The sequence below is a fragment of the Acanthisitta chloris genome, unplaced genomic scaffold (genome assembly GCF_000695815.1).
Source record: "Acanthisitta chloris isolate BGI_N310 unplaced genomic scaffold, ASM69581v1 scaffold3625, whole genome shotgun sequence".
NCBI lineage: Eukaryota > Metazoa > Chordata > Aves > Passeriformes > Acanthisittidae > Acanthisitta > Acanthisitta chloris.
Window position 1 is genome coordinate 32,300 of NW_008673005.1, and position 19,481 is coordinate 51,780.

The following is a 19,481-nucleotide window of genomic DNA, read 5'->3' on the forward strand; positions in this document are numbered from 1 at the left end:
TATCTTTAACTTTTTAACTGTTCCCAGCCTGAGCATTTTCCTAAACCTTGTCCCACAGCAGTCTCCATTGTTCAAATCCCTGTTTAGATTCTTTTCTCTCTTCCCTGCATAGGCACAACACAGTCTGAAAAAAGTTTGTTATTTTCCTGGTAAAAATCTTAATTTGCATCTGGATGCAACAGGCTGAGAATTGTTTTCTAATGTTTACTTTGTCCAAGGTGCTGTGCAAGGTAAATTGAGGCAGTGATGTAGTGCTTCCCTTGGAAGGAATGATGATCACTTTTAAAAACTTAAGGGAACTAACAGCCTTGTCCAGTCTTAAGCAGAATTCTCAAGAGAACGAAAAGAGAACAGGCAGCTGCATTGAGCAAAAACCCCTGAACTTCATTATTAAACTTTTTTTTCTACAGATGTTAAGATGACACCCTTGCAGTTTGGGAATATGCAGAAACTGGATGGGCCAACAGAACACTGTGAAGACACTGCTTCTACACTGCCATATAATTGCCCTGATAATTTGGTAAGGATCTTTTGACTACTTTTTTTTCCCAGTTTATTCTTTCCCTTCTACAGCTTCAGACAGGTCAAGAGGAAAAGCCCTTGGATAACAGCAACTTAAAGAGGGGTATAAGATTAAAGAATAATTATTAAAGAATTATTGTTAAAGAATAATTATACAAACTTACCAAAAGTTGTTCAATTTTTTTTTTCTCCAAAGGACGACATATGAAAGTTGTTCCATTTTTTTTTTCTCCAAAGGACGACATATGCCAGAGAACACTGACCAGTGCTGCATTTGCAGAGTGTAATGAGCTAGTGGATGTTAAAGAGTACATTGCAGCTTGTGAAGACGACTTGTGCCGCTCTGAAGAGTCTAAAAACACCTCATGTATCTGTGACACCTTTGCTGAGTACTCCCGGCAGTGTGCTCATGCTGGTGGACAACCCCTGAACTGGAGAACCTCAAAACTCTGCCGTAAGTGTCACTGGAGATAGCCTTACTTTATGCTCAGTAGCTAACAAACAGAAAGCTCTCAAATAAAGCTGAGGATGCATCAGAAGTTACAGGCCATTCCAGATTGTATTCTTCAGAGGATTCTGATGTACAAGGTCCAGCAAGAAGACTTTAGCAAAACAGCTAAGGGTTTTAATATAAACTGGATTAAACACTATCAAACATTTACATGGGATACTCTATTGAGAGTCAAAGCATAACTTAATTAACTGGGATGGTAAAGGAAGCAAATAAAGGAGAAACATGAAAAAACTATGAGGCATACTTACTTGCTTGCTTGTTTATGTTCCTGTTTCTCTCCTTTTCTCATAGCTGCTACAGCATTTGTTGTTCTCAATTATTAACTGATTGGGCCTTCACAGGTGTTTGGCCAGTTAAGCACTTATTTATTTCTTTTTGCTTGATAGAGGGGAGTTTGCACCACTGTAATCATCATAGAGATTTGCACTGATTTAAACACATGCTTGATTATGGGCGGTAGCTGTTGATACTCTCACCAGCATTTGCTCCAAAACAAAAGCCTGTGAGGTACTATTTACTCTTCTGATGGTATCTGAAAATGTAAATATGCCACAAAAGCCTGTGAGGTACTATTTGCCCTTCTGATGGTATCTGAAAATGTAAATATACTAAAGCTCTAGGAATTTCAGTCTTGCATTTCACTAGCAATACAGGTGTTCATGAAAAGGGAGCCTTCAGTAGAAACATAGACCTTGCTGACTTTCTGGGGTCATTATTTTTCTCTTCCCAGAAATACAGTCATTGAGCTAGCACAAAAGCCTGTGAGGTACTATTTGCCCTTCTGATGGTATCTGAAAATGTAAATATACTAAAGCTCTAGGAATTTCAGTCTTGCATTTCACTAGCAATACAGGTGTTCATGAAAAGGGAGCCTTCAGTAGAAACATAGACCTTGCTGACTTTCTGGGGTCATTATTTTTCTCTTCCCAGAAATACAGTCATTGAGCTAGTTCAGTACCAGAGTCATGGAATGCACATCTCAACTGTAAAATACATATCTAGGTGATTATTCTTGCAAATTTTGCACTGTAAAATACGGATCTAGGTGATTATTCTTGCAAATTTTGAGAGCTGGTCATCAATCTGCACTTTGGTGTGTGTTTTGGGGTTTTTTTAATACAGCTTAAATGGATATTTTCATATATAGTGAACTAGAAATATTTTTTAATGAAAAAAATATCTCTTCCTCCTAATTTTCAGCCAAGAAGTGTCCTTTCAATATGCAGTACCAGGAGTGCAACTCACCCTGTGCTGATACATGCACAAATCCTGAACGGTCTCATTTCTGTGAAGAACACTGTATGGATGGTTGTTTCTGCCCCCCAGGCAAGTTCTTAAGTACTGACATCTCTGATCTCAAAGAACAACAGCTTACTTGTAGGATTTGGGCAGGTTCCATGGGGTTTAAGTCTCATGTATTTGCATTGTTCACAGCTGCAAGTGACAAGCATTTGTCATGTCTCTGCTGAAGAAAGATATCTGAATTAATTGCCAATAAAGCAGAAACAAAGAACAGTGAACATATCAAGACCAGTCAATCAGCCACCTGTGCTACAATTAGTCTCTCTTTCAGAGCAGGTGGAATTTAAGAATACAAAGGTTGAGTCCTTCACTGAGCAAACTGACACAGTCCCACTCTCCTTAGCGTTAGCATTGCATTCACAGTAGCTGCAGATCTGTCTCTAAGACAATATTTGGAATTTGTTACAAACAAATATGGTGTACAGGAAATGCCTCTTTAATTGATCAAGGCTTTGTCTTTTTGTTTTTAATCTAGGAACTGTATTTGATGACATCAACAATTCTGGCTGCATTCCCCAGCAGCAGTGCTCCTGTATTTACAATGGCAATACCTATGCTACAGGAACTTCTTTTTCAGAGCCATGCCAGACCTGGTAACTTTTGTTACTTCTCTAACTTACACTTTCCTTTCATATATTTAATGAGTTTAATAGTTTATTATATGCAATTGCATCACTGGAAACTGATATGTGTATTTAACTGACCACTACAGTTCCAGAATACCCCTAAAGAACATTGTTTATTTTATTTAGCACCAGCCGTAACTAGTTTTGCACTCTAACTCATGGGGATCAGAGCAAGGATTTACAATGTTTAGATTTCTCACCAGTCAATTAAAATGCTTCCTCTTTGTTTATTTTGTTCAAACATTTGAAGTTCTCTAAGGGGAATGAAGTTACAGTCATTAATGTATTTGCAAATATTTATTTTTTCTGGAGTAAGCAAGGGATGACACAATACAGCCTGGATTTCACAATTTTTAATCCTGTACCTTAGAAAATAGATATGGTCTGCATCAGGAGCAGATGTGGAATTACAGTTCATGATATATTTGTATAAAAAAATTGGGAAGAGATTTTAATTTGTAATTGTGCTTTATGTTAGCTGAAAAAAACCCCAAGAAATTATTCATCCAATACCTGTTTTAGAGATTTCACCTGTACAAAGAAGGAAAACAATTAAATAAGCAAGGTGAATGTTTACCAGAGCCATCGATTTTAATACACTGCATCACATGTTCCCAAAATTTTGGAATGTCTCAAATTTAGATTTACTGTATGGCAAACTACAATGGGAAGGGAAAAACAATAATAAACTAGCTGAGCCTAACATGACTGCAAATCCTTTTACTCTGGACCACTGTTACTGATTTCAGCTAACTTTTTTCTTCCAGTACCTGTAATGGAGGCCAGTGGAGCTGCCAAGACATGTCATGCCCAGGAACATGCTCAGTAGAGGGAGGATCACACATTACCACATATGACAAAAGACATTATGATCACCATGGAGACTGCACTTACGTCCTTTCTAAGGTGGGACTCAGCTATCATAAAGCCTTAGACACTTATAGAAAGAAAACATTATCTCGATCAATACTTTTGAAGTTTAACTCTTTTGACATGCAGATATCAAATTGTCTCTCAGTTAGATGTTTACTATGCTGCCACTGAAATGACAATCATCAGTTAACTCTTAGAATGTCATGCAAGCATATATGATGTTCACTGAAAAATTTCCCTTTCTGTGATAGAGTTGTTGAAGAGCAATGTCTTTTTTAAGGCCTGGCTTAGTGTACATCCTTCAGTGTGATTAATCCAGTTTTCTTATGGAGTTATCTAATTTTTGCCATGTTACTCTATCATATGGTATTTGGCCAAATAGTATGAGTCTGAAAAATTGCACTAACAGTTCTTAAAAACAAACAAAAAAACCAAAGCCCTGAGATTATAAAATTAATTTTTAATGAATTTTTGTTTAATTTCTGTGAAGTTCAAACACAGTTCAAGACAGATACATCGCACTTAGGTTTTGAGCCTTTTCAAAATATTGAATAATTTTAAAATAAATTTTAAAAAACTTTAAAAACAGCATTTAAAAATAACTTCAGAGAAATTGAAAGTTAATTAAAATAAAAACAGACGTGTGAGGGAAGAGTTTTGATCTTTGGGGTATTTTTTCTGTTTGCTCTTTGCTTTCCTTTTTCCCCACCTGCACAATTTGGTAAAAAGAGACAAAATGTTTTATGTTACTGTTTGAGTGAAATGTGATTTATCTGAAATTTTTGTCTAGCTTTGATACCAGATACAGAAATATGAGAGTTACACTAGAATTGAATCAAACATTAGAAGTTGGCATGAATAAAAACTCCAAATATGAATATGGATATCCATCTCAATATCCATATGGATATCATCAATAAAATGCAGATTCTAGTTTTCTTGTTGTTCCTAATTATTACAGTCAGGCAAAATTGAATCTTTAGCCAAAGAAGGTCAGGGATTTTTTAGTCTTTATCTTCTCCAGAAACAACATATTTTTTCAGAGTTGAGAGAAAATTTTACAGGAAAAGCTTATGTAATTAGTCTTTCATGACATAACTTGCCATTTTTTTTCAGGACTGTAAAGATGAAAAATTCACCGTCCTGGTCGAGCTACGCAAATGTGGCCGAACAGACACTGAGACATGCTTAAAGTCAGTGACCCTCAACATGAATAAAGGACAAACTGTAAGAAAGCAAATGAGTGTGTTAAAAATACGGGGGGGGAAAAGGAACTGGCCTTAATCAGTCAGGGAACTGCATTTCTTTATCAAATGGTCAATATATGCGATGAGTACCTGTTATTTTTAATCAAGTGAAAAGAAACCAATTTTGTTATGAAATTCAGATCAGCCATAAACATGTGGAATTTCATTAAGAAAAACATTGTACTCACAAAGCAGATAAAAAGCTATTTTCTCTGCCAATTAGATGGAAAAAAAGCCACGAGCTTTAAGGTTAGCAACTACAATTACAACTGTGAGAGATGTAATTCATCACAAAAATGTGTTCAAAGAAACCAAGATGATGTAATCCCATAGAGAGCTGAGAAAGTCCCTTTAAAAGCAATTCTTTTATGGCAGGGAAAATCACTGAAGTGTTCAAAGTGGAAATAGGGAGGAGATCACAAAGACCAACCCTTTTTATTTATTTAATTAATTTATTTAATATCTGCTTAATTAATACCACTAGAGTCATCACCATTACTGCTGTTTAGAATATAGTTTCCTTCGCATGTGGTTGGCAACCCAGAAAGCCAACTGTATCCTGGGCTGCATCAAAAGCAGCATGGCCAGCAGGTTGAGGGAGGTGTTTCTGCCCCTCTACCCTGTGCTAGTAAGACCCCACATGGAGTGCTGCATCCAGCTCTGGGGCCCCCAAGATAGCGAGGATAGAGTCTTCTTGGAGCGGATCCAGAGGAGGGGCACAAAGATGATGAAAGAGCTGGAGCACCTCTCCTATAGAAGAGTGGTTGGGAAAGCTGGGGTTGTTCAGCTTCAAGAAGAGAAGTCTCTGGGGAAACATTATTGCACCTTCCAGTCCCTAAAAGGGTACCTACAGAAAAGCTGGAGAGGGCCTTTTTATAAGGGCACATAGCGATAAGACAAGGGGGAATAAGCTTCAAACTGAAAGAGAGTAGGTTTAGATTAGATATTGGGAAGAATACTGTGAGGGTGGTGAAACACTGGAACAGGTTACCCAGAGAATTTGTGGATGTCCCATCCCTGAGGTGTTCCAGGCCAGGCTGGATGGGGCTTTGAACAACCTGGCCTAATAGAAAGTGTCCTTTGGCAAGGAGGGTTGGAACTTGATGACCTTTAAAAGTCTCTCCCAATCCAAACCATTCCGATTCACACAGTTGCCTCTTGTTTCTCTTCCTTAACAGCTTGTTGAGGTCAAACCTGATGGTCGTGTGTTTGTGAACTCCATCTACACCCAGCTGCCCATGTCAGCAGGTATATTTTCTTCTAACAGTGAATGACACAAGTGCTTTTGAAGTCAAGTGGGATGTTTGGTGTCATAAAGAAATGAGAGCTACTACAAGCGTAGACAAGAGTTCAAACAGTAGCAAACAGGATTGACAATTTCCTGATTTGATTGCTATAAGGTTTACTTCCTTCTCACTGCCCAGAATTGAATGCAGAAGACATCCGTTTACCTCTTGGGTTTTTGGTCTTTTTTTACTTACCACCCCTATGCTCACACTTGCTTAGACAGAAAATTGATTTTTATTCTCTGTCTCAATAAGTAATGATTCCATGCAATATTTCTGACCTCCAGATTGCTTATTTTTCCTCTGCAGCAGAGTGAGGCTCCAGTGTATGCTGTACAAGCTTGGAAACAAAAATAGAAGTATTCTTATTTAACTCTCAGTGCCATACAGTTTTTCCTACTTATTCTCTTCAAAGAAGCAATCTCCAACTGCATATGCTGAGACAGCAAATCAGTAGCTGCAAGCAAATTTCAAATTGTAAATTTTGATTTATATTTCTGATTCACTTTCATAAAGATTGGCTTAATTTCACCTCCAGATTTGCAGCAATTGTGATAGAAATTTAAGAATCAGAGTATAATAATGCACTGTTTTCAGCATTTGTTCTCATTCAGAAAGTGATTGTTTTGTTTTTCATGTGTAGCTAATGTCACCATGTTCAGACCTTCAACATTCTTCATGATCATGCAGACAAACTTTGGTGTCCACCTTGAAATCCAGTTCACACCCATCATGCAAGTGTTTGTTCGACTGGATGCTGTTTTCAAAGAACAGACTTGTGGTAAGTGAATGCACTATAAGAACCCTTGACTAATGTCTTTTGTGTAGTATGAGCAGTATAAACATTTCACTGTTTTCAACAGGTCTCTGTGGAAATTTCAATAATATCCAAACTGATGACTTCAAGGTCATAAGTGGAATAATCGAAGGTACAGCAACAGCATTTGCTAATACATGGAAAACTCAGGCTTCATGCCCTAACATCCAGCAGAATTTTGAGAACCCTTGTGCACTCAGCGTTGATAATGGTATGTGCATCTTAGAATTTTTTCTGGTTTGTTTTTTTCCCTTTTTGCTTGTTCCTAAGAAAAACACATCTATTGGAGAGCAAAGGTAAAAGACTTAGATATTTGGTAAAAACTTACATCTGAAATCAGAAAAATGAAGAGTCAAGAAACAACTGAAGGAAACAGTAAAGTCATTGAAAACAGAGATGTCTAAGCCAACAAAATTGGTGTCAGAGGAGTGGATTGCAGAAGTAACTTTGGAAACCTTTTATTAGTCCCCTTCAGCAAGTCCTCTTCTTGGGTTTTAGGAACCTTAGTCCATAAGCTGAGTGAAAAGAAAAAAAAAAAAAAAGACAGGAGAAGGAGAGATATAATGGAATGTCAGAACTGGGTTCATAGACCAGGGCAGTGTGTTTTTGTGACCAGTGAAAAACAAAGAGTAATGTGCATTTGTGTTGTTTCTTCTTTTCACAGAAAAATATGCTCAGCACTGGTGTGGACTGCTAACTGACAGCAAAGGACCTTTTGCTGGTTGTCACTATGCAGTGAATCCTGCTGTTTACCACACGGTACTCGTCAGACTGTTTTTCCTTTAAGAAAAGTAGAAATAGAATCATTACAACTAGCAACCAGAAAAGGACTTTTCCAGACATGTCTTATGCAATGCCTGTATTTTCATTTCAGTACTGTAGCACCTCCTTCTTTAAACATGTGTTTCTGTTTGTTTTGCAACATTATCTTATTTCAATTGTCAGTCTTGGCTTCAAGATCTTGACTTGTTTGCACATGGAAAGGCAGCTATTTACTCCTGGGTGATTACACACAGATGGTAGCAAGTGTATGCAAAGGCATGTCAAATGCTTGTTGAATTGTCATCTCATCAGCTTTGTATCTTATTAATAACCACTTGGCACAGAAAGCTCATTAGCTAGTTATCATCATTCTGCTATCAATGTGTTGCCAATCAGTCTTCTCACTAAGAATCATCCAGGTGTGGACACCTATGAAATGATGTGTTTGGACTGCATACTGTGAACAGAGCTTTGTAGGCCATTGTGCAGCATATCCATTAATATGGTTCAGAAGACCATGAAGCTGTTAAATGTATAACAGACTTTAAGACCACAATTTTCTAATAATAACTGCAGATATCAACTGAATTTCCATTACCTGCTTTCTCCCCTGCTGAGAAACTTACACAATGACAAGAAATGGATAAAGCTATGTTACTGTTGTCTATGAGTGAGCATACCTGAAGGATTAGGGAACAAGACCAGAAAGATAAGGTTCATTGTTTTTTTGAGATTGACAAGATTGCCACTGCTAAGACTTTATTCTTCTCTACATTCTTAGAACTGCATGTTTGACACATGTAACTGTGAAAATAGTGAGGACTGTCTGTGTGCAGCCCTATCTTCCTATGTGAGAGCTTGTGCTGCAAAAGGAATCCAGCTGCAGGGATGGAGGACTGATGTCTGCTGTAAGTACTCTAAACTATCCCATTTCATAAGGACACACATCAATAAAAACTGCTGATCAGAAATTATTTTCTACTCATTTCTAGACAAATGAGTAATTGTTGAGGATGGGATTTTGTTAAGTGCACTCCTGGAAGTAATTCTCTGCTGTCCCTTTAGAATCAACCCATTTCTAGCAAGACTGAATATGAATAGATGGGAGACATAGCTTGATTAGGAAAGGGACTTCTCTTATGAAAGTGCCTCTTCCTGTCTCTGCAACTTTGAGTTTCACTACAGCTCTAAGTATCACAAGTTATTGGAGAGAAAATACAACATACTAGAATAATAGTACTAGTAATACCAATCAGAACACTTGCAGATGAAAGGTCTTTGAAACTGCATGCTGGGTTCTGCTCATCCAGTATGTCTGGTTTCAGTATACCAGAAGACATTCAAGGAGACATCTTGCTTCATACTTCAAGGAATTTAGAAGTCTTAGCAATGAATAGAAGCACCAAATGGAGATGTCTTTCTGAACTTTTATTTGACGAATTACTTTCTGCTTTGTATGCATCACTTACTCCCGATGTCTTTCTGAACTTTTATTTAACAAATTATTTTCTGCTTTGTATGCATCACTTACTCCACATGTACAGTAGCTTTTCAGATCTCTGGAAGGATTCAGAAATACACTTACACAAAAGAGGCAACATAGGCAGAGATGTACAGTGTTGTTTACATGTTATTTCTACTGCCTAGCTTTTCTTTTTTTCCCCCCATGAGAAATTACCATCTGGAATTAACAATCCTACTTTATTTTCCTCTCTCAAGCAAAATACATCACCTCATGTCCCAAATCCCTAAGCTACAGCTATACCATCTCTACCTGTCAACCAACATGTCGGTCTCTGAGTGAGCCTGATGTCACATGCAACATTCAGTTTGTCCCAGTTGATGGCTGTACCTGTGTAAATGGAACATACATGGATGAGAGTGGCAAGTGTGTGCCTGCGAATGAATGCCCCTGCTACTACAAAGGATCTCCCATACCATTTGGAGAAGTTGTCCATGAAAATGGGCAAGTATGGTAAGTAAATCTTTTGAAAAACTTTCAAGCAATAGCATATGTATTTTCTCATTAAAATCTGCTATATTTAAACTGGTTTCACTCTGCTTCCTGAACTTCAATACACCGATTTTCCATTTTCTTTCAACTTTATTTTCAACTTGTAAGAATAGTTCATATTCCCCTGAGCTGCAAGATAGGGACAGAGAGCAGAATGAAACCACTAAAATGAAATGGTTAGTGACCTGTTACACCACTTCAAAACACACAGGTCTATGGGGCCAGATGGGATCCACCCAAGGGTACCGAGTGAGTGACTGGAAGTGCTCACTGAGCCACTTTTAGTCATTTGTTGGAAGTCTTGGCTCACCAGGGAGGTCCCAGTTGACTGGAGGTTAGTTAATGTGATGCCCATCTACAAAAGGGGCCAGAAGGAAGATTCAGGGAACTAGAGACCTGTAAGCCTGACCTTGGTGCCAGGGAAGGTCATGGAGCGGATCGACTTGAGTGCCATCACATGGCACATACAGGACAACCAGGGGATCAGGCCCAGCCAGCATGGGTTTAGGAAAGGCAAGTGCTGCTTGACCAACCTGATCTCTTTCTATGTCAAGGCTGATGTGCTTAGTGAATGAGGGAAAGGCTGTGGATATTGTCTACCTGCACTTTAGTAAAACCTTTGACACTAGGGAAGTGATCATACTCCTGTAACCCAGCCCTGCTGAGGCCACATCTTGAATCCTGTTTTTGGGTTTGGGCCTCTCACTGCAAGAAAGACATTGAGGTGTTGGAGCAAGTCCAGAAAAGGACAACAAAGCTGGTGAAGGGTCTGGAGCACAAATCTTATGATGAGCAGATGAGGGAACTGGGATGTTTAGTCTGGAGTAAGGGAGGCTCAAGGGAGACCTTATCACTCTCCTTAACTACCTGAAAGGAGGTTGCAGCGAGGTGGATATCAGCATCTTCTCCCAGGTAGCAAGTGATAGGACATGAGGAAATGGCCCCAAGTTGCACCAGGGGAGGTTTAGATTGGATGTTAAGAAAAATACCTGCACTGAATGGGTTGTCAAGCATTGGCACAGGCTGCCCAGGAAGTGGTTGAGTCATCATCCCTGGAGGTATTTAAAAGATGTGTAGACATGATGTTTAGGGACATGGTTTAGTGGTTGACTTGTCAGAGCTGGGTTCGTGGTTGGACTCAATGATCTTAAGGATCGTTCCCAACACAAATGTTACTATGATACTATGATATTTCTAGATGGATAGAACGATTTTATTTAGGTGCATTTTTTTCTCTAATTCCCTGATTTTTCAAGTATAAAATTATGAAAAGAGCAGCAAGGAGGGACTCTGAATGTAAGTAACAAGCAGAGACATATACTGGTTTTAAACTACAAATTTTCCTGTTAAGCAATAATGGATATCATATGAAAGAGCACTTGTAGTGGTATTGAGGGAAATTCTTTCCTGAGACTCCAAAACAGCATTTTGGAATTCCTTTTAAAATCCTTAAGCTTGACAAGGGATAAGTAGCTCTAAAATCTCTATATGAGAAAAACATGTTTTTCCTTCTCTCACAGCACTTGTGTCCAGGGAAGACTGAATTGCATTGGAGCACCAAACCCAGCTCCAGGTAAAAATAAACTTTCACTTATTTTATTCCTCTGTGCCAGATTTTTGCACAGAATAGTTCATAGAATTGATTCTTCTTGATGGATTTTTAAATAATAGGAGTATTTCTCATTTGAGTGTAGTGCAACAGTTATCATAGAAGGCAGAGTAAACCTAGATTAATGACAAGACCTTTTGTTGCATAAAGACTTTTTTTCTGAAATACTGTGGGTTGTTTTTTTTCTGGAAATTCAGTGCTCTGAAGTAAATCTAATCAGCAGGTTAAATAGAGACAACAATCCCTACTAACTGAAATAGCCAATTTCCAAATAATTTCTACATGGTTTCAATGGCTGCAGCTCTAGAATAAACCCTCTGCCATTTCTTTACTGTTCTCACTTCTTTCCTTCCTCTAGTCTGTAAATCTCCCATGGTCTACTTTGACTGTAAGAACATCACTGCAGGAACAATTGGAGCAGAATGTCAAAAAAGTTGCCAGACTCTGGATATGCAATGTGTAAGTATGTCATGGCTGAATGAAATGGTGCTTCCAGGTTTTGTCTGTGCTCTTACTGCTAATGTAATTGATCTATCGGATCCACTCCAAATCTACAACACAGATACTTTATTCTTGTAGCAAAAGCCTAAAACTATGTTTATAAAGCAGTAACAATAGGACCTTTAGATCAAAATATAATAAAGTAATATCCAAATTTATTCTTCAGATTAGTGTCTACCTTTCTTCAGCTACTGTAGGTAGCATTAACTAGCAGTGAAAAATCTAGGGCTCTGCCACAGATTTTACTTCTATGGGAGAAAATTACTGGCTAAAAGACTAGCTAAGAGAAATTATTTTTTTCTCATACCATGCTGCAATTATGAACATCTTGCACATCTAATTATATTACTCCATCTTGGTGCTTGGTAGTCACATTCCATTTCATGAACAAGTTCCATGTGACATATATATATATTTCAATGTAACAACTGAACTGACATATATATTTCAATGTAACAACTGAACTGAAAAAAATATTACTTAGTTTTCTTTTTAAAAATCCATTAAATCACAATTTACCTACTACAAATTGCAAGATCCAATAGGTTTTAAATTTCTCAGACTCCAGCAAAACAATTAGGATTGGCATGCGCAAAACATTTCTCTTTATTGGATTTATATTCTATTAAATCAGTGGCTTATAAATTCCTTTCTGTTCCATTGTCCTAATAGTACTTCATAGTTCTCTCCTATTTAAGCTGGGCAGCAATAAGACCATATAAAGAAACTTTATAAGACTTTAATCTTCCCTTTTTCTAATGTGTTTATTTCATTCTGAAATTTTGTCTTTCTCTTGTTTTTTCCAGTATAGCTCACAATGTACACCTGGCTGTGTGTGCCCAGATGGGCTTGTGTCAGATGGGAATGGTGGTTGTATTCCTGAAGAGCAATGTCCATGTATTCACAATGAAGTCATGTATCAGCCTGGGGGAAAGATCAGCGTTGGCTGTAACACCTGGTAAATATATCTGCAGAAGTAGCATTCGTGGTTCCATCATTTGCCTTTCTAAAGACCTTACAATAGTACAGAAGTGAGGAAAGATTCAGATTGCACGTTTAATGAGTCGATAGATCTTTTAGCTTTTGATTACACAGTGTGAGGACATTGCCTTCAGATGGCCAAAGCACAGAATGGGAAGAAACCTTTAGGACTACAATGTTCATTAAGTATTTTGTTTTGCAGTTAATATATTCAGAGTAGCAGAAGAGAACTTTGCTTTAATTCTTCACATGAAAAATGTAAAAGACTATTTTAACTCTGGAATCAATCTAACATTTGCCAGGGATGAGTTGCCAAACAAATACCAATTGTTGGGATATGTCTACACAAAACAGTGAGTTGTTTCATTATTAAAATATTTTAATCTCTTTTCTAGTGTATGCAAGAATAGGAAGTGGGAATGTACCAAAAATCAATGTCTGGGCACTTGTGCTGTTTATGGAGATGGTCATTATAACACCTTTGATGACAAAAGGTTCAGCTTCAATGGAAACTGTGAATACACACTAGTCCAGGTACTGACAGTTAGCAATAGCAAATGAGAGGTAATCTTGATCACATCTATAAGAATAATATATTTATAAATGTTATTCTCTACCCAGGACCACTGTGGGAAGAGTGGTACAACCAATGGAACCTTCAGGGTTGTCACTGAAAATATTCCCTGTGGTAACACTGGGACAACTTGCTCAAAATCTATCAAAGTTTTCTTAGAGGTAAGAAGGTTTTCATGTAGACTGATTTTGTTCTGTACCTGTTAAGGCTTAGGAGTAGCCTAGATATCCATTGCTTCAAGGGAGTTGGAAAATGTTTTAAAAAGCAATTCAAATATTAAATTAGGTATACATCAGATTCAAGTGAAATATTTGGTAGAGCTTCCTAGCTTTCTGTGTTTTCCATTTCCCACACAATCTTATACCACTCTTGGGAAAACTACATATCTACAGGAAGATAGTCTTTAGCAGAAATTTAGCCTATCATGGCAGATTATTTTATCCTATGCAATGTAGTTCTTCCATGATGGTTAAAAGACCATTTTTTGGCCTACACCATTTAAAACATCTTTTATCAGACTTCCAGCAACCTGAGATTTGAACTATATAGTTTTGATTTATTGCATTTTGATGGTCATTTTCATTATATAAACTATTCATAGTACTCTTAAAAGCAGAAAAACATGTTTGAGAGCACAGCTACAGCTACTGAGCTGATTTCTAAATACCTTTTCCTCCTGTTTCAGAGCCATGAACTGATACTTGGTGAAGAGCATGTCAGTGTTGTAAAGAGAGGACAAAATGATGAGCTGCCATACACAATGCGCTCTATGGGTATGTACTTGGTGATTGAGACCACAAGTGGACTGATCCTCATGTGGGACAAGAAAACCAGCATCTTCATCAAGCTCAGCCCTGATTTTAAGGTGCGGAACCAGCAGTTAAATGGCAATTTACAGTCCAGATTTGACTGGGTGTGAGTGTTGTTTAGATCCTGCCAAGATCCCAAACAGGCAGTGTCTCTGGTATTCCTGCAGGACAACTCATGTTGTTTTTCATTCCTCTGGTACCTCAGGAAGCTGTGTTACCATCCTGCTGCTGTTCTGAGCTCTGAAGGCAGCTTTCAGTGCCTGTTTGTCCTGAAAGAACTTGAGTTGGCAAACCACTGTTTTGGACTTGACTTTGTTAAAATTACCCACTGAACCTTGGTAAAGGTTATCAGACCTTATTAAAATTACATAACTACATGTGTATAAATCAATTGAGTAGTCTTGATCTTGAAAGTAATCCATTGTTTCCCGTTCTCATTGACACACAAATCAAACTATCATACTTCAAGAACAAGGAAGTGTATTATGAGTGAATATTGTGGGTGAAAGCCTCTTGTAAGCTACCATGTATTTTTCAAGCATATGATTACACGTGAAAAGGAAAATGCATTCCTATTGTCATACTCCTCCTTTCTTCTGATATATAAGTACTAAAAACTGCAGTAAATAAGGAATTTGCTGTCTTATTGTATACCCCAGTGACACTTAAATTAGGTATATAAATTAAGTGCAATTTAAAACTAGATATATAAACTTGTTTCAGTATCGTAGGTTCTTTTGCTGCCTCACCCACTGGCATTTTATAAAAATAGTAGTACTATGGAAAGGATGCACCTTAGATTCATAGAGAAAGCAAAGCATCTATTGTGGCCTATCATAGTTGTAAAGATCCATGCATTTAGAATGAGGGATGTTTCTGGATGTGCAAGGAAAATGTAATTTCTTTTTAGACTTGTGAGAAGATTTAGTGGTAGAGACCCAATGAGTAGATTATGTGGTTGGATTGGTAATATTTATGACAGGTTTACAAGGCTGGTTTTTTATATGTACATCTATTGCATAAAACAGGCCTAAATTAAAAGCTTAGTTGGCTGTGAGTCCTCATTTCCTTTGTTAAAGACATACCTCAAAGACAGAAGGTTACAATGACAAAGGTGTTTTTATTGTTCATATTTAAAAGAAGAAAAGTCAAGAGCAGTAGCCTTCTAGCCTAATGGTCATATTCTGTTGCTGAGGAAACAAAGCATAAAGATGTTCAGGATGATAGAATGGAATAGCACCATTCTAAGAGGTGAATTTCAAGTATTCTTTCAGTCTCAGATGTTGTTTCAACTTTTTTCACATCTATTATTATTTTATTTACTTCCTTTTGCAGGGCCAGATCTGTGGCCTCTGTGGAAATTATGATGGCAACAGCGTCAATGACTTTACTACAAGAAGTCAATCTGTGGTAGAGAATGTCCTAGAGTTTGGAAACAGCTGGAAAGTATCCTCTACATGTCCCGATGCTTCCAGTGTCAAAGACCCATGTTCTACCAACCCTTATCGAAAGTCCTGGTCAGAGAAGCAGTGTAGCATCATCAACAGCAACGTCTTTGCTGCCTGTCACTCTCAGGTATTGCCAGGACAGAAATTTACTGTGTGAAGACTAAGTCCGTGTGTTATTGACAGTGCTATCCTCATGTGTTTTAACATGCATGCCTCATTTCTAAGCATGTCTCACTTCAAATACTGTCAGGAGAACTTTGATCTGAATCCCTCTCGATGGGATTCAGTCTCTGCCTGTAAGAAATAAAAGGACATTTAGTTCATATGAATTATGAACCTATTACAAAATAAGAATAATGTCATAATTACTATGTATTTCCTTGCAGTGTGAATAAAATTCCTCATATATCAGGTACAGAACACAAGCTCAACGAAATAATAACAGAGTAATGAAGTATCAGCATAGCCTTTATCTGACACTAAGTACATACCAAACATTGCTGGGTAACTGTGCAGTTGCCTAATATTTCTTTGGAAAATGAATCTAATCTTCCACCAGAACACAAGTCTGGGTGTCTAAAAGTCTGTCCATATGCAATCTGGATGTATTATTTGGCATCACCTCTGGTGTTTAACAGTGTCTTACAGAAGAAAAAAGAATTTCCTGATGTAGGCCTTTCTTCTGAGATACTACAATTTTAAGAAAATTACCCTAACAAAGCTAAGAAAGTGTTTAGAAGGCAGGATCTTATAGCATTACATTTCTGTTTAATAACAGGTTGAACCAGCAAAATACTACCAAGCATGTGTGACAGATGCTTGTGCCTGCGACACTGGAGGAGACTGTGATTGCTTTTGTACAGCAGTAGCTGCCTATGCTCAAGCATGTAGTGAAGTTGGTGTATGCATAGCCTGGAGAAGCCCATCAATCTGTCGTGAGTTTTCTGTCATAAACACTTCTTCTGAAAATATGGTTAAATGTACAGTGCCTTGCTGATGCTCTTGAAACAGGCTCTGGGTATCTTACATGTGTGTATTATAATCTCACTGTGTAGATTTTCCACGCTTCAGCTATTTGCTCTTTTTTGTTCTGAACATCTTCAACTTTCCGTTTCTCCTTAGCACTGTTCTGTGATTACTACAATCAACAAGGGGAATGTGAATGGCACTATAAGCCTTGTGGAGCCTCCTGTATGAAGACCTGTAGGAATCCAAGTGGAAAATGCCTCAATGACTTGCCAGGTTTAGAAGGTAAAAAGAGCAACGTGTGCATTTTAGTGGGTACATATTGTTACCTTTTTAATGGTCTTTAGTGGGGTGTATTTCCCACATCAGCTGTATTTGAACAATTCAGTTCTCTTCAATATCATTTACATCCACATGAATGGAGGCAGTGTATTGAAACTGAATTAAAAACATCTCTAGCCTTGTGGATGGGCTCTGCTGATTCTAGTACTCTGCATTACTTCCTTGACTTATTGGAAAAAATAAAGTAATAAAAGTTATGGCTATTAAAAACAAGACCTGCAAATGCATTGTGCACAAATAAAACTTTTGCTGGCTGTATCTCATTCTCACCTTTTCTACCTTCTACATGACCTCTTTCTTCCTTCAGGCTGCTACCCCAACTGCCCACCAGACAAGCCATATTTTCATGAGGATCAGATGAAGTGTGTTAGCCTCTGTGACTGTTATGATGATGAAGATGGAAAGATATATAAGCGGGATGAATGTAATTCATGGTAAGACTTAATATACCAGTGTCATCATGTACAAGGAAAAAAGATCAAAATAGCAGTGGGAAATTGAATGTTCCTGTTATATGAAGGACTAGTTTATGCTGCTTATGTAAAAGTAATGCTTTGCTATCTAATGCCAGTTTTCTTACTGCATTAGTAAGTTGTTTCTATGTGATTTTCTGTTCTATTGAATTTGTTCATGATTATGTTGCAAATCCTCAGCATAAAGATGCATCAAGAACAAGAAGTCCTTTATGACCAGACCTTCTCTATTTCATACTCCTGTGGCAGAAAAAACATTGTGCTAGGAGTAAAGATATCTAATAGGGGCCTACTTCCAAGGATTTTATTACATTCTTACATCCCTTGAGTATTGAGACTCTCCCTTTTTAGCCTGCTATTTAGTACAAAAACATTGCAAATGCAAGGAAAGTGATAAGAAGGAAATAAGGAAAGTCTTCCTTCAGACTTCTACCCATAGCTTTGCATGATATTTAACTTCACTTCTAAGTTTGGGTTTAATAGAAAAAAAGATTTGGGAAAGTAATGTTCAAAAGAAGGCAAAATCAACTGGACACTCAAGGAATAAACAGTGTCCTGCCTTTTGATGCCAGTATCTGACTAATATATGTCTATGTGACATATGTGACTAATATATGTCTAATATATGTGACATATGTGACTAATACATGTCTAATATATGTGATGTATGTGACTAATATATGTCCAGTATATAACTAATAAAATTACATCACAAGCAAAAAATTCATGATTTTTTTCTACTTTCTGTTTCAGTGAGTGCACATCAGAAGGTGGTTTACAGTGCAAGTTTGATGATAAAGGTAAGACAGCTAAGAAGAATTGTTAAGAAAATGAAATATTGGCTATTATCTTTTCATAGATGCTTGACAATAAAATTCTTCTGAATTACAGCCTGCCACTGCGTTTATGAAGGGAATAACTATAAATATGGTGAGCTCATCTACAACACCACAGATGGAACCGGATGGTGTATCAGTGCAACATGCGGTGTCAATGGAACAATCAGCAGAAACATCTTTAAATGTGGCATTTCTACAACAACTCCATTTACATTTTCTACAAGTCAGCCCACAACTACTGCCTCAGGTATGCATGAATACTCTTTAAAATAACTGAAATATCTCTCTAAGTGACTGAAAATTACCTGAAAAGGAAGATGTTTCAATCAGTTAACGGCATATAGTTTTACTTGAAACCATTGACTTGTACTGGAGCCACCAGTTCTGGCAGCTTCAGGCTGTGGCAGCAGACTGTAATCAAGAATGTAGAAATGAGTACAGTATTTCTTACAAACTCAATCTCCACTGTTTCATCATGGTTTTTGCAAGGGAGAAAACAATCGTGCTTATTAATCATTGCACCATGGAGAATTTCCTCATTTCCTTGCAAACAAAACCCTGTAGTTCTAGATCAGCTTCAGAAAACACAAAATACAACTGCAGCCATTTCTTAAATTACTGAGCATATTAGTGCAAACGAAAGATAAGAAATCTAGTTTGAGGGAATGCTTTGGAATTCTTTGGAACCTTTCCTAATTATATGTAGGAACCAAACCAACAGATTCCTTCTACTTCCGCAGTAAACTTCTACAGGATTCCTGCAGTTAACTCATTATAGTGACCATGAAATTCTGAGAAACTGGGAGAAATTTTTCCACAAAATTATTCAATACTACAGAAAGAACTAAATATTCAAATTTAAGTCTTCTATTAGTATGAATTGGTATTTTTACACATGGCTGTCTTCATAATGCTAAGAATATGAAAAGAAACCTTATTAAAATCAGTAGAAAATAGTTATTAGATTATATATTTA

General features: G+C 37.4%; 1 protein-coding gene across 1 annotated transcript in view; it reads left to right on the forward strand.

Annotated features, from left to right (window-relative positions):
• Positions 1-18,752, forward strand: part of MUC19 (mucin 19, oligomeric) — a gene marked incomplete at its 3' end in the record, with an annotated part of 32,902 nt that extends 14,150 nt beyond the window's left edge. Inside the window, exons 7-30 of the mRNA XM_009074729.1 lie at positions 411-520; positions 760-976; positions 2,237-2,362; positions 2,814-2,931; positions 3,732-3,870; positions 4,954-5,064; positions 6,263-6,332; positions 7,014-7,151; positions 7,234-7,398; positions 7,852-7,946; positions 8,731-8,857; positions 9,669-9,924; positions 11,484-11,536; positions 11,931-12,031; positions 12,880-13,031; positions 13,450-13,588; positions 13,676-13,789; positions 14,314-14,493; positions 15,773-16,012; positions 16,664-16,820; positions 17,008-17,136; positions 17,501-17,627; positions 18,420-18,466; positions 18,558-18,752. Of these exons, the coding sequence (XP_009072977.1) occupies positions 411-520; positions 760-976; positions 2,237-2,362; positions 2,814-2,931; positions 3,732-3,870; positions 4,954-5,064; positions 6,263-6,332; positions 7,014-7,151; positions 7,234-7,398; positions 7,852-7,946; positions 8,731-8,857; positions 9,669-9,924; positions 11,484-11,536; positions 11,931-12,031; positions 12,880-13,031; positions 13,450-13,588; positions 13,676-13,789; positions 14,314-14,493; positions 15,773-16,012; positions 16,664-16,820; positions 17,008-17,136; positions 17,501-17,627; positions 18,420-18,466; positions 18,558-18,752 (3,306 nt within the window). The remainder of the gene's footprint in view (positions 1-410; positions 521-759; positions 977-2,236; positions 2,363-2,813; positions 2,932-3,731; positions 3,871-4,953; positions 5,065-6,262; positions 6,333-7,013; positions 7,152-7,233; positions 7,399-7,851; positions 7,947-8,730; positions 8,858-9,668; positions 9,925-11,483; positions 11,537-11,930; positions 12,032-12,879; positions 13,032-13,449; positions 13,589-13,675; positions 13,790-14,313; positions 14,494-15,772; positions 16,013-16,663; positions 16,821-17,007; positions 17,137-17,500; positions 17,628-18,419; positions 18,467-18,557) is intronic.
• Between the last annotated feature and the right edge of the window lie 729 nt (positions 18,753-19,481).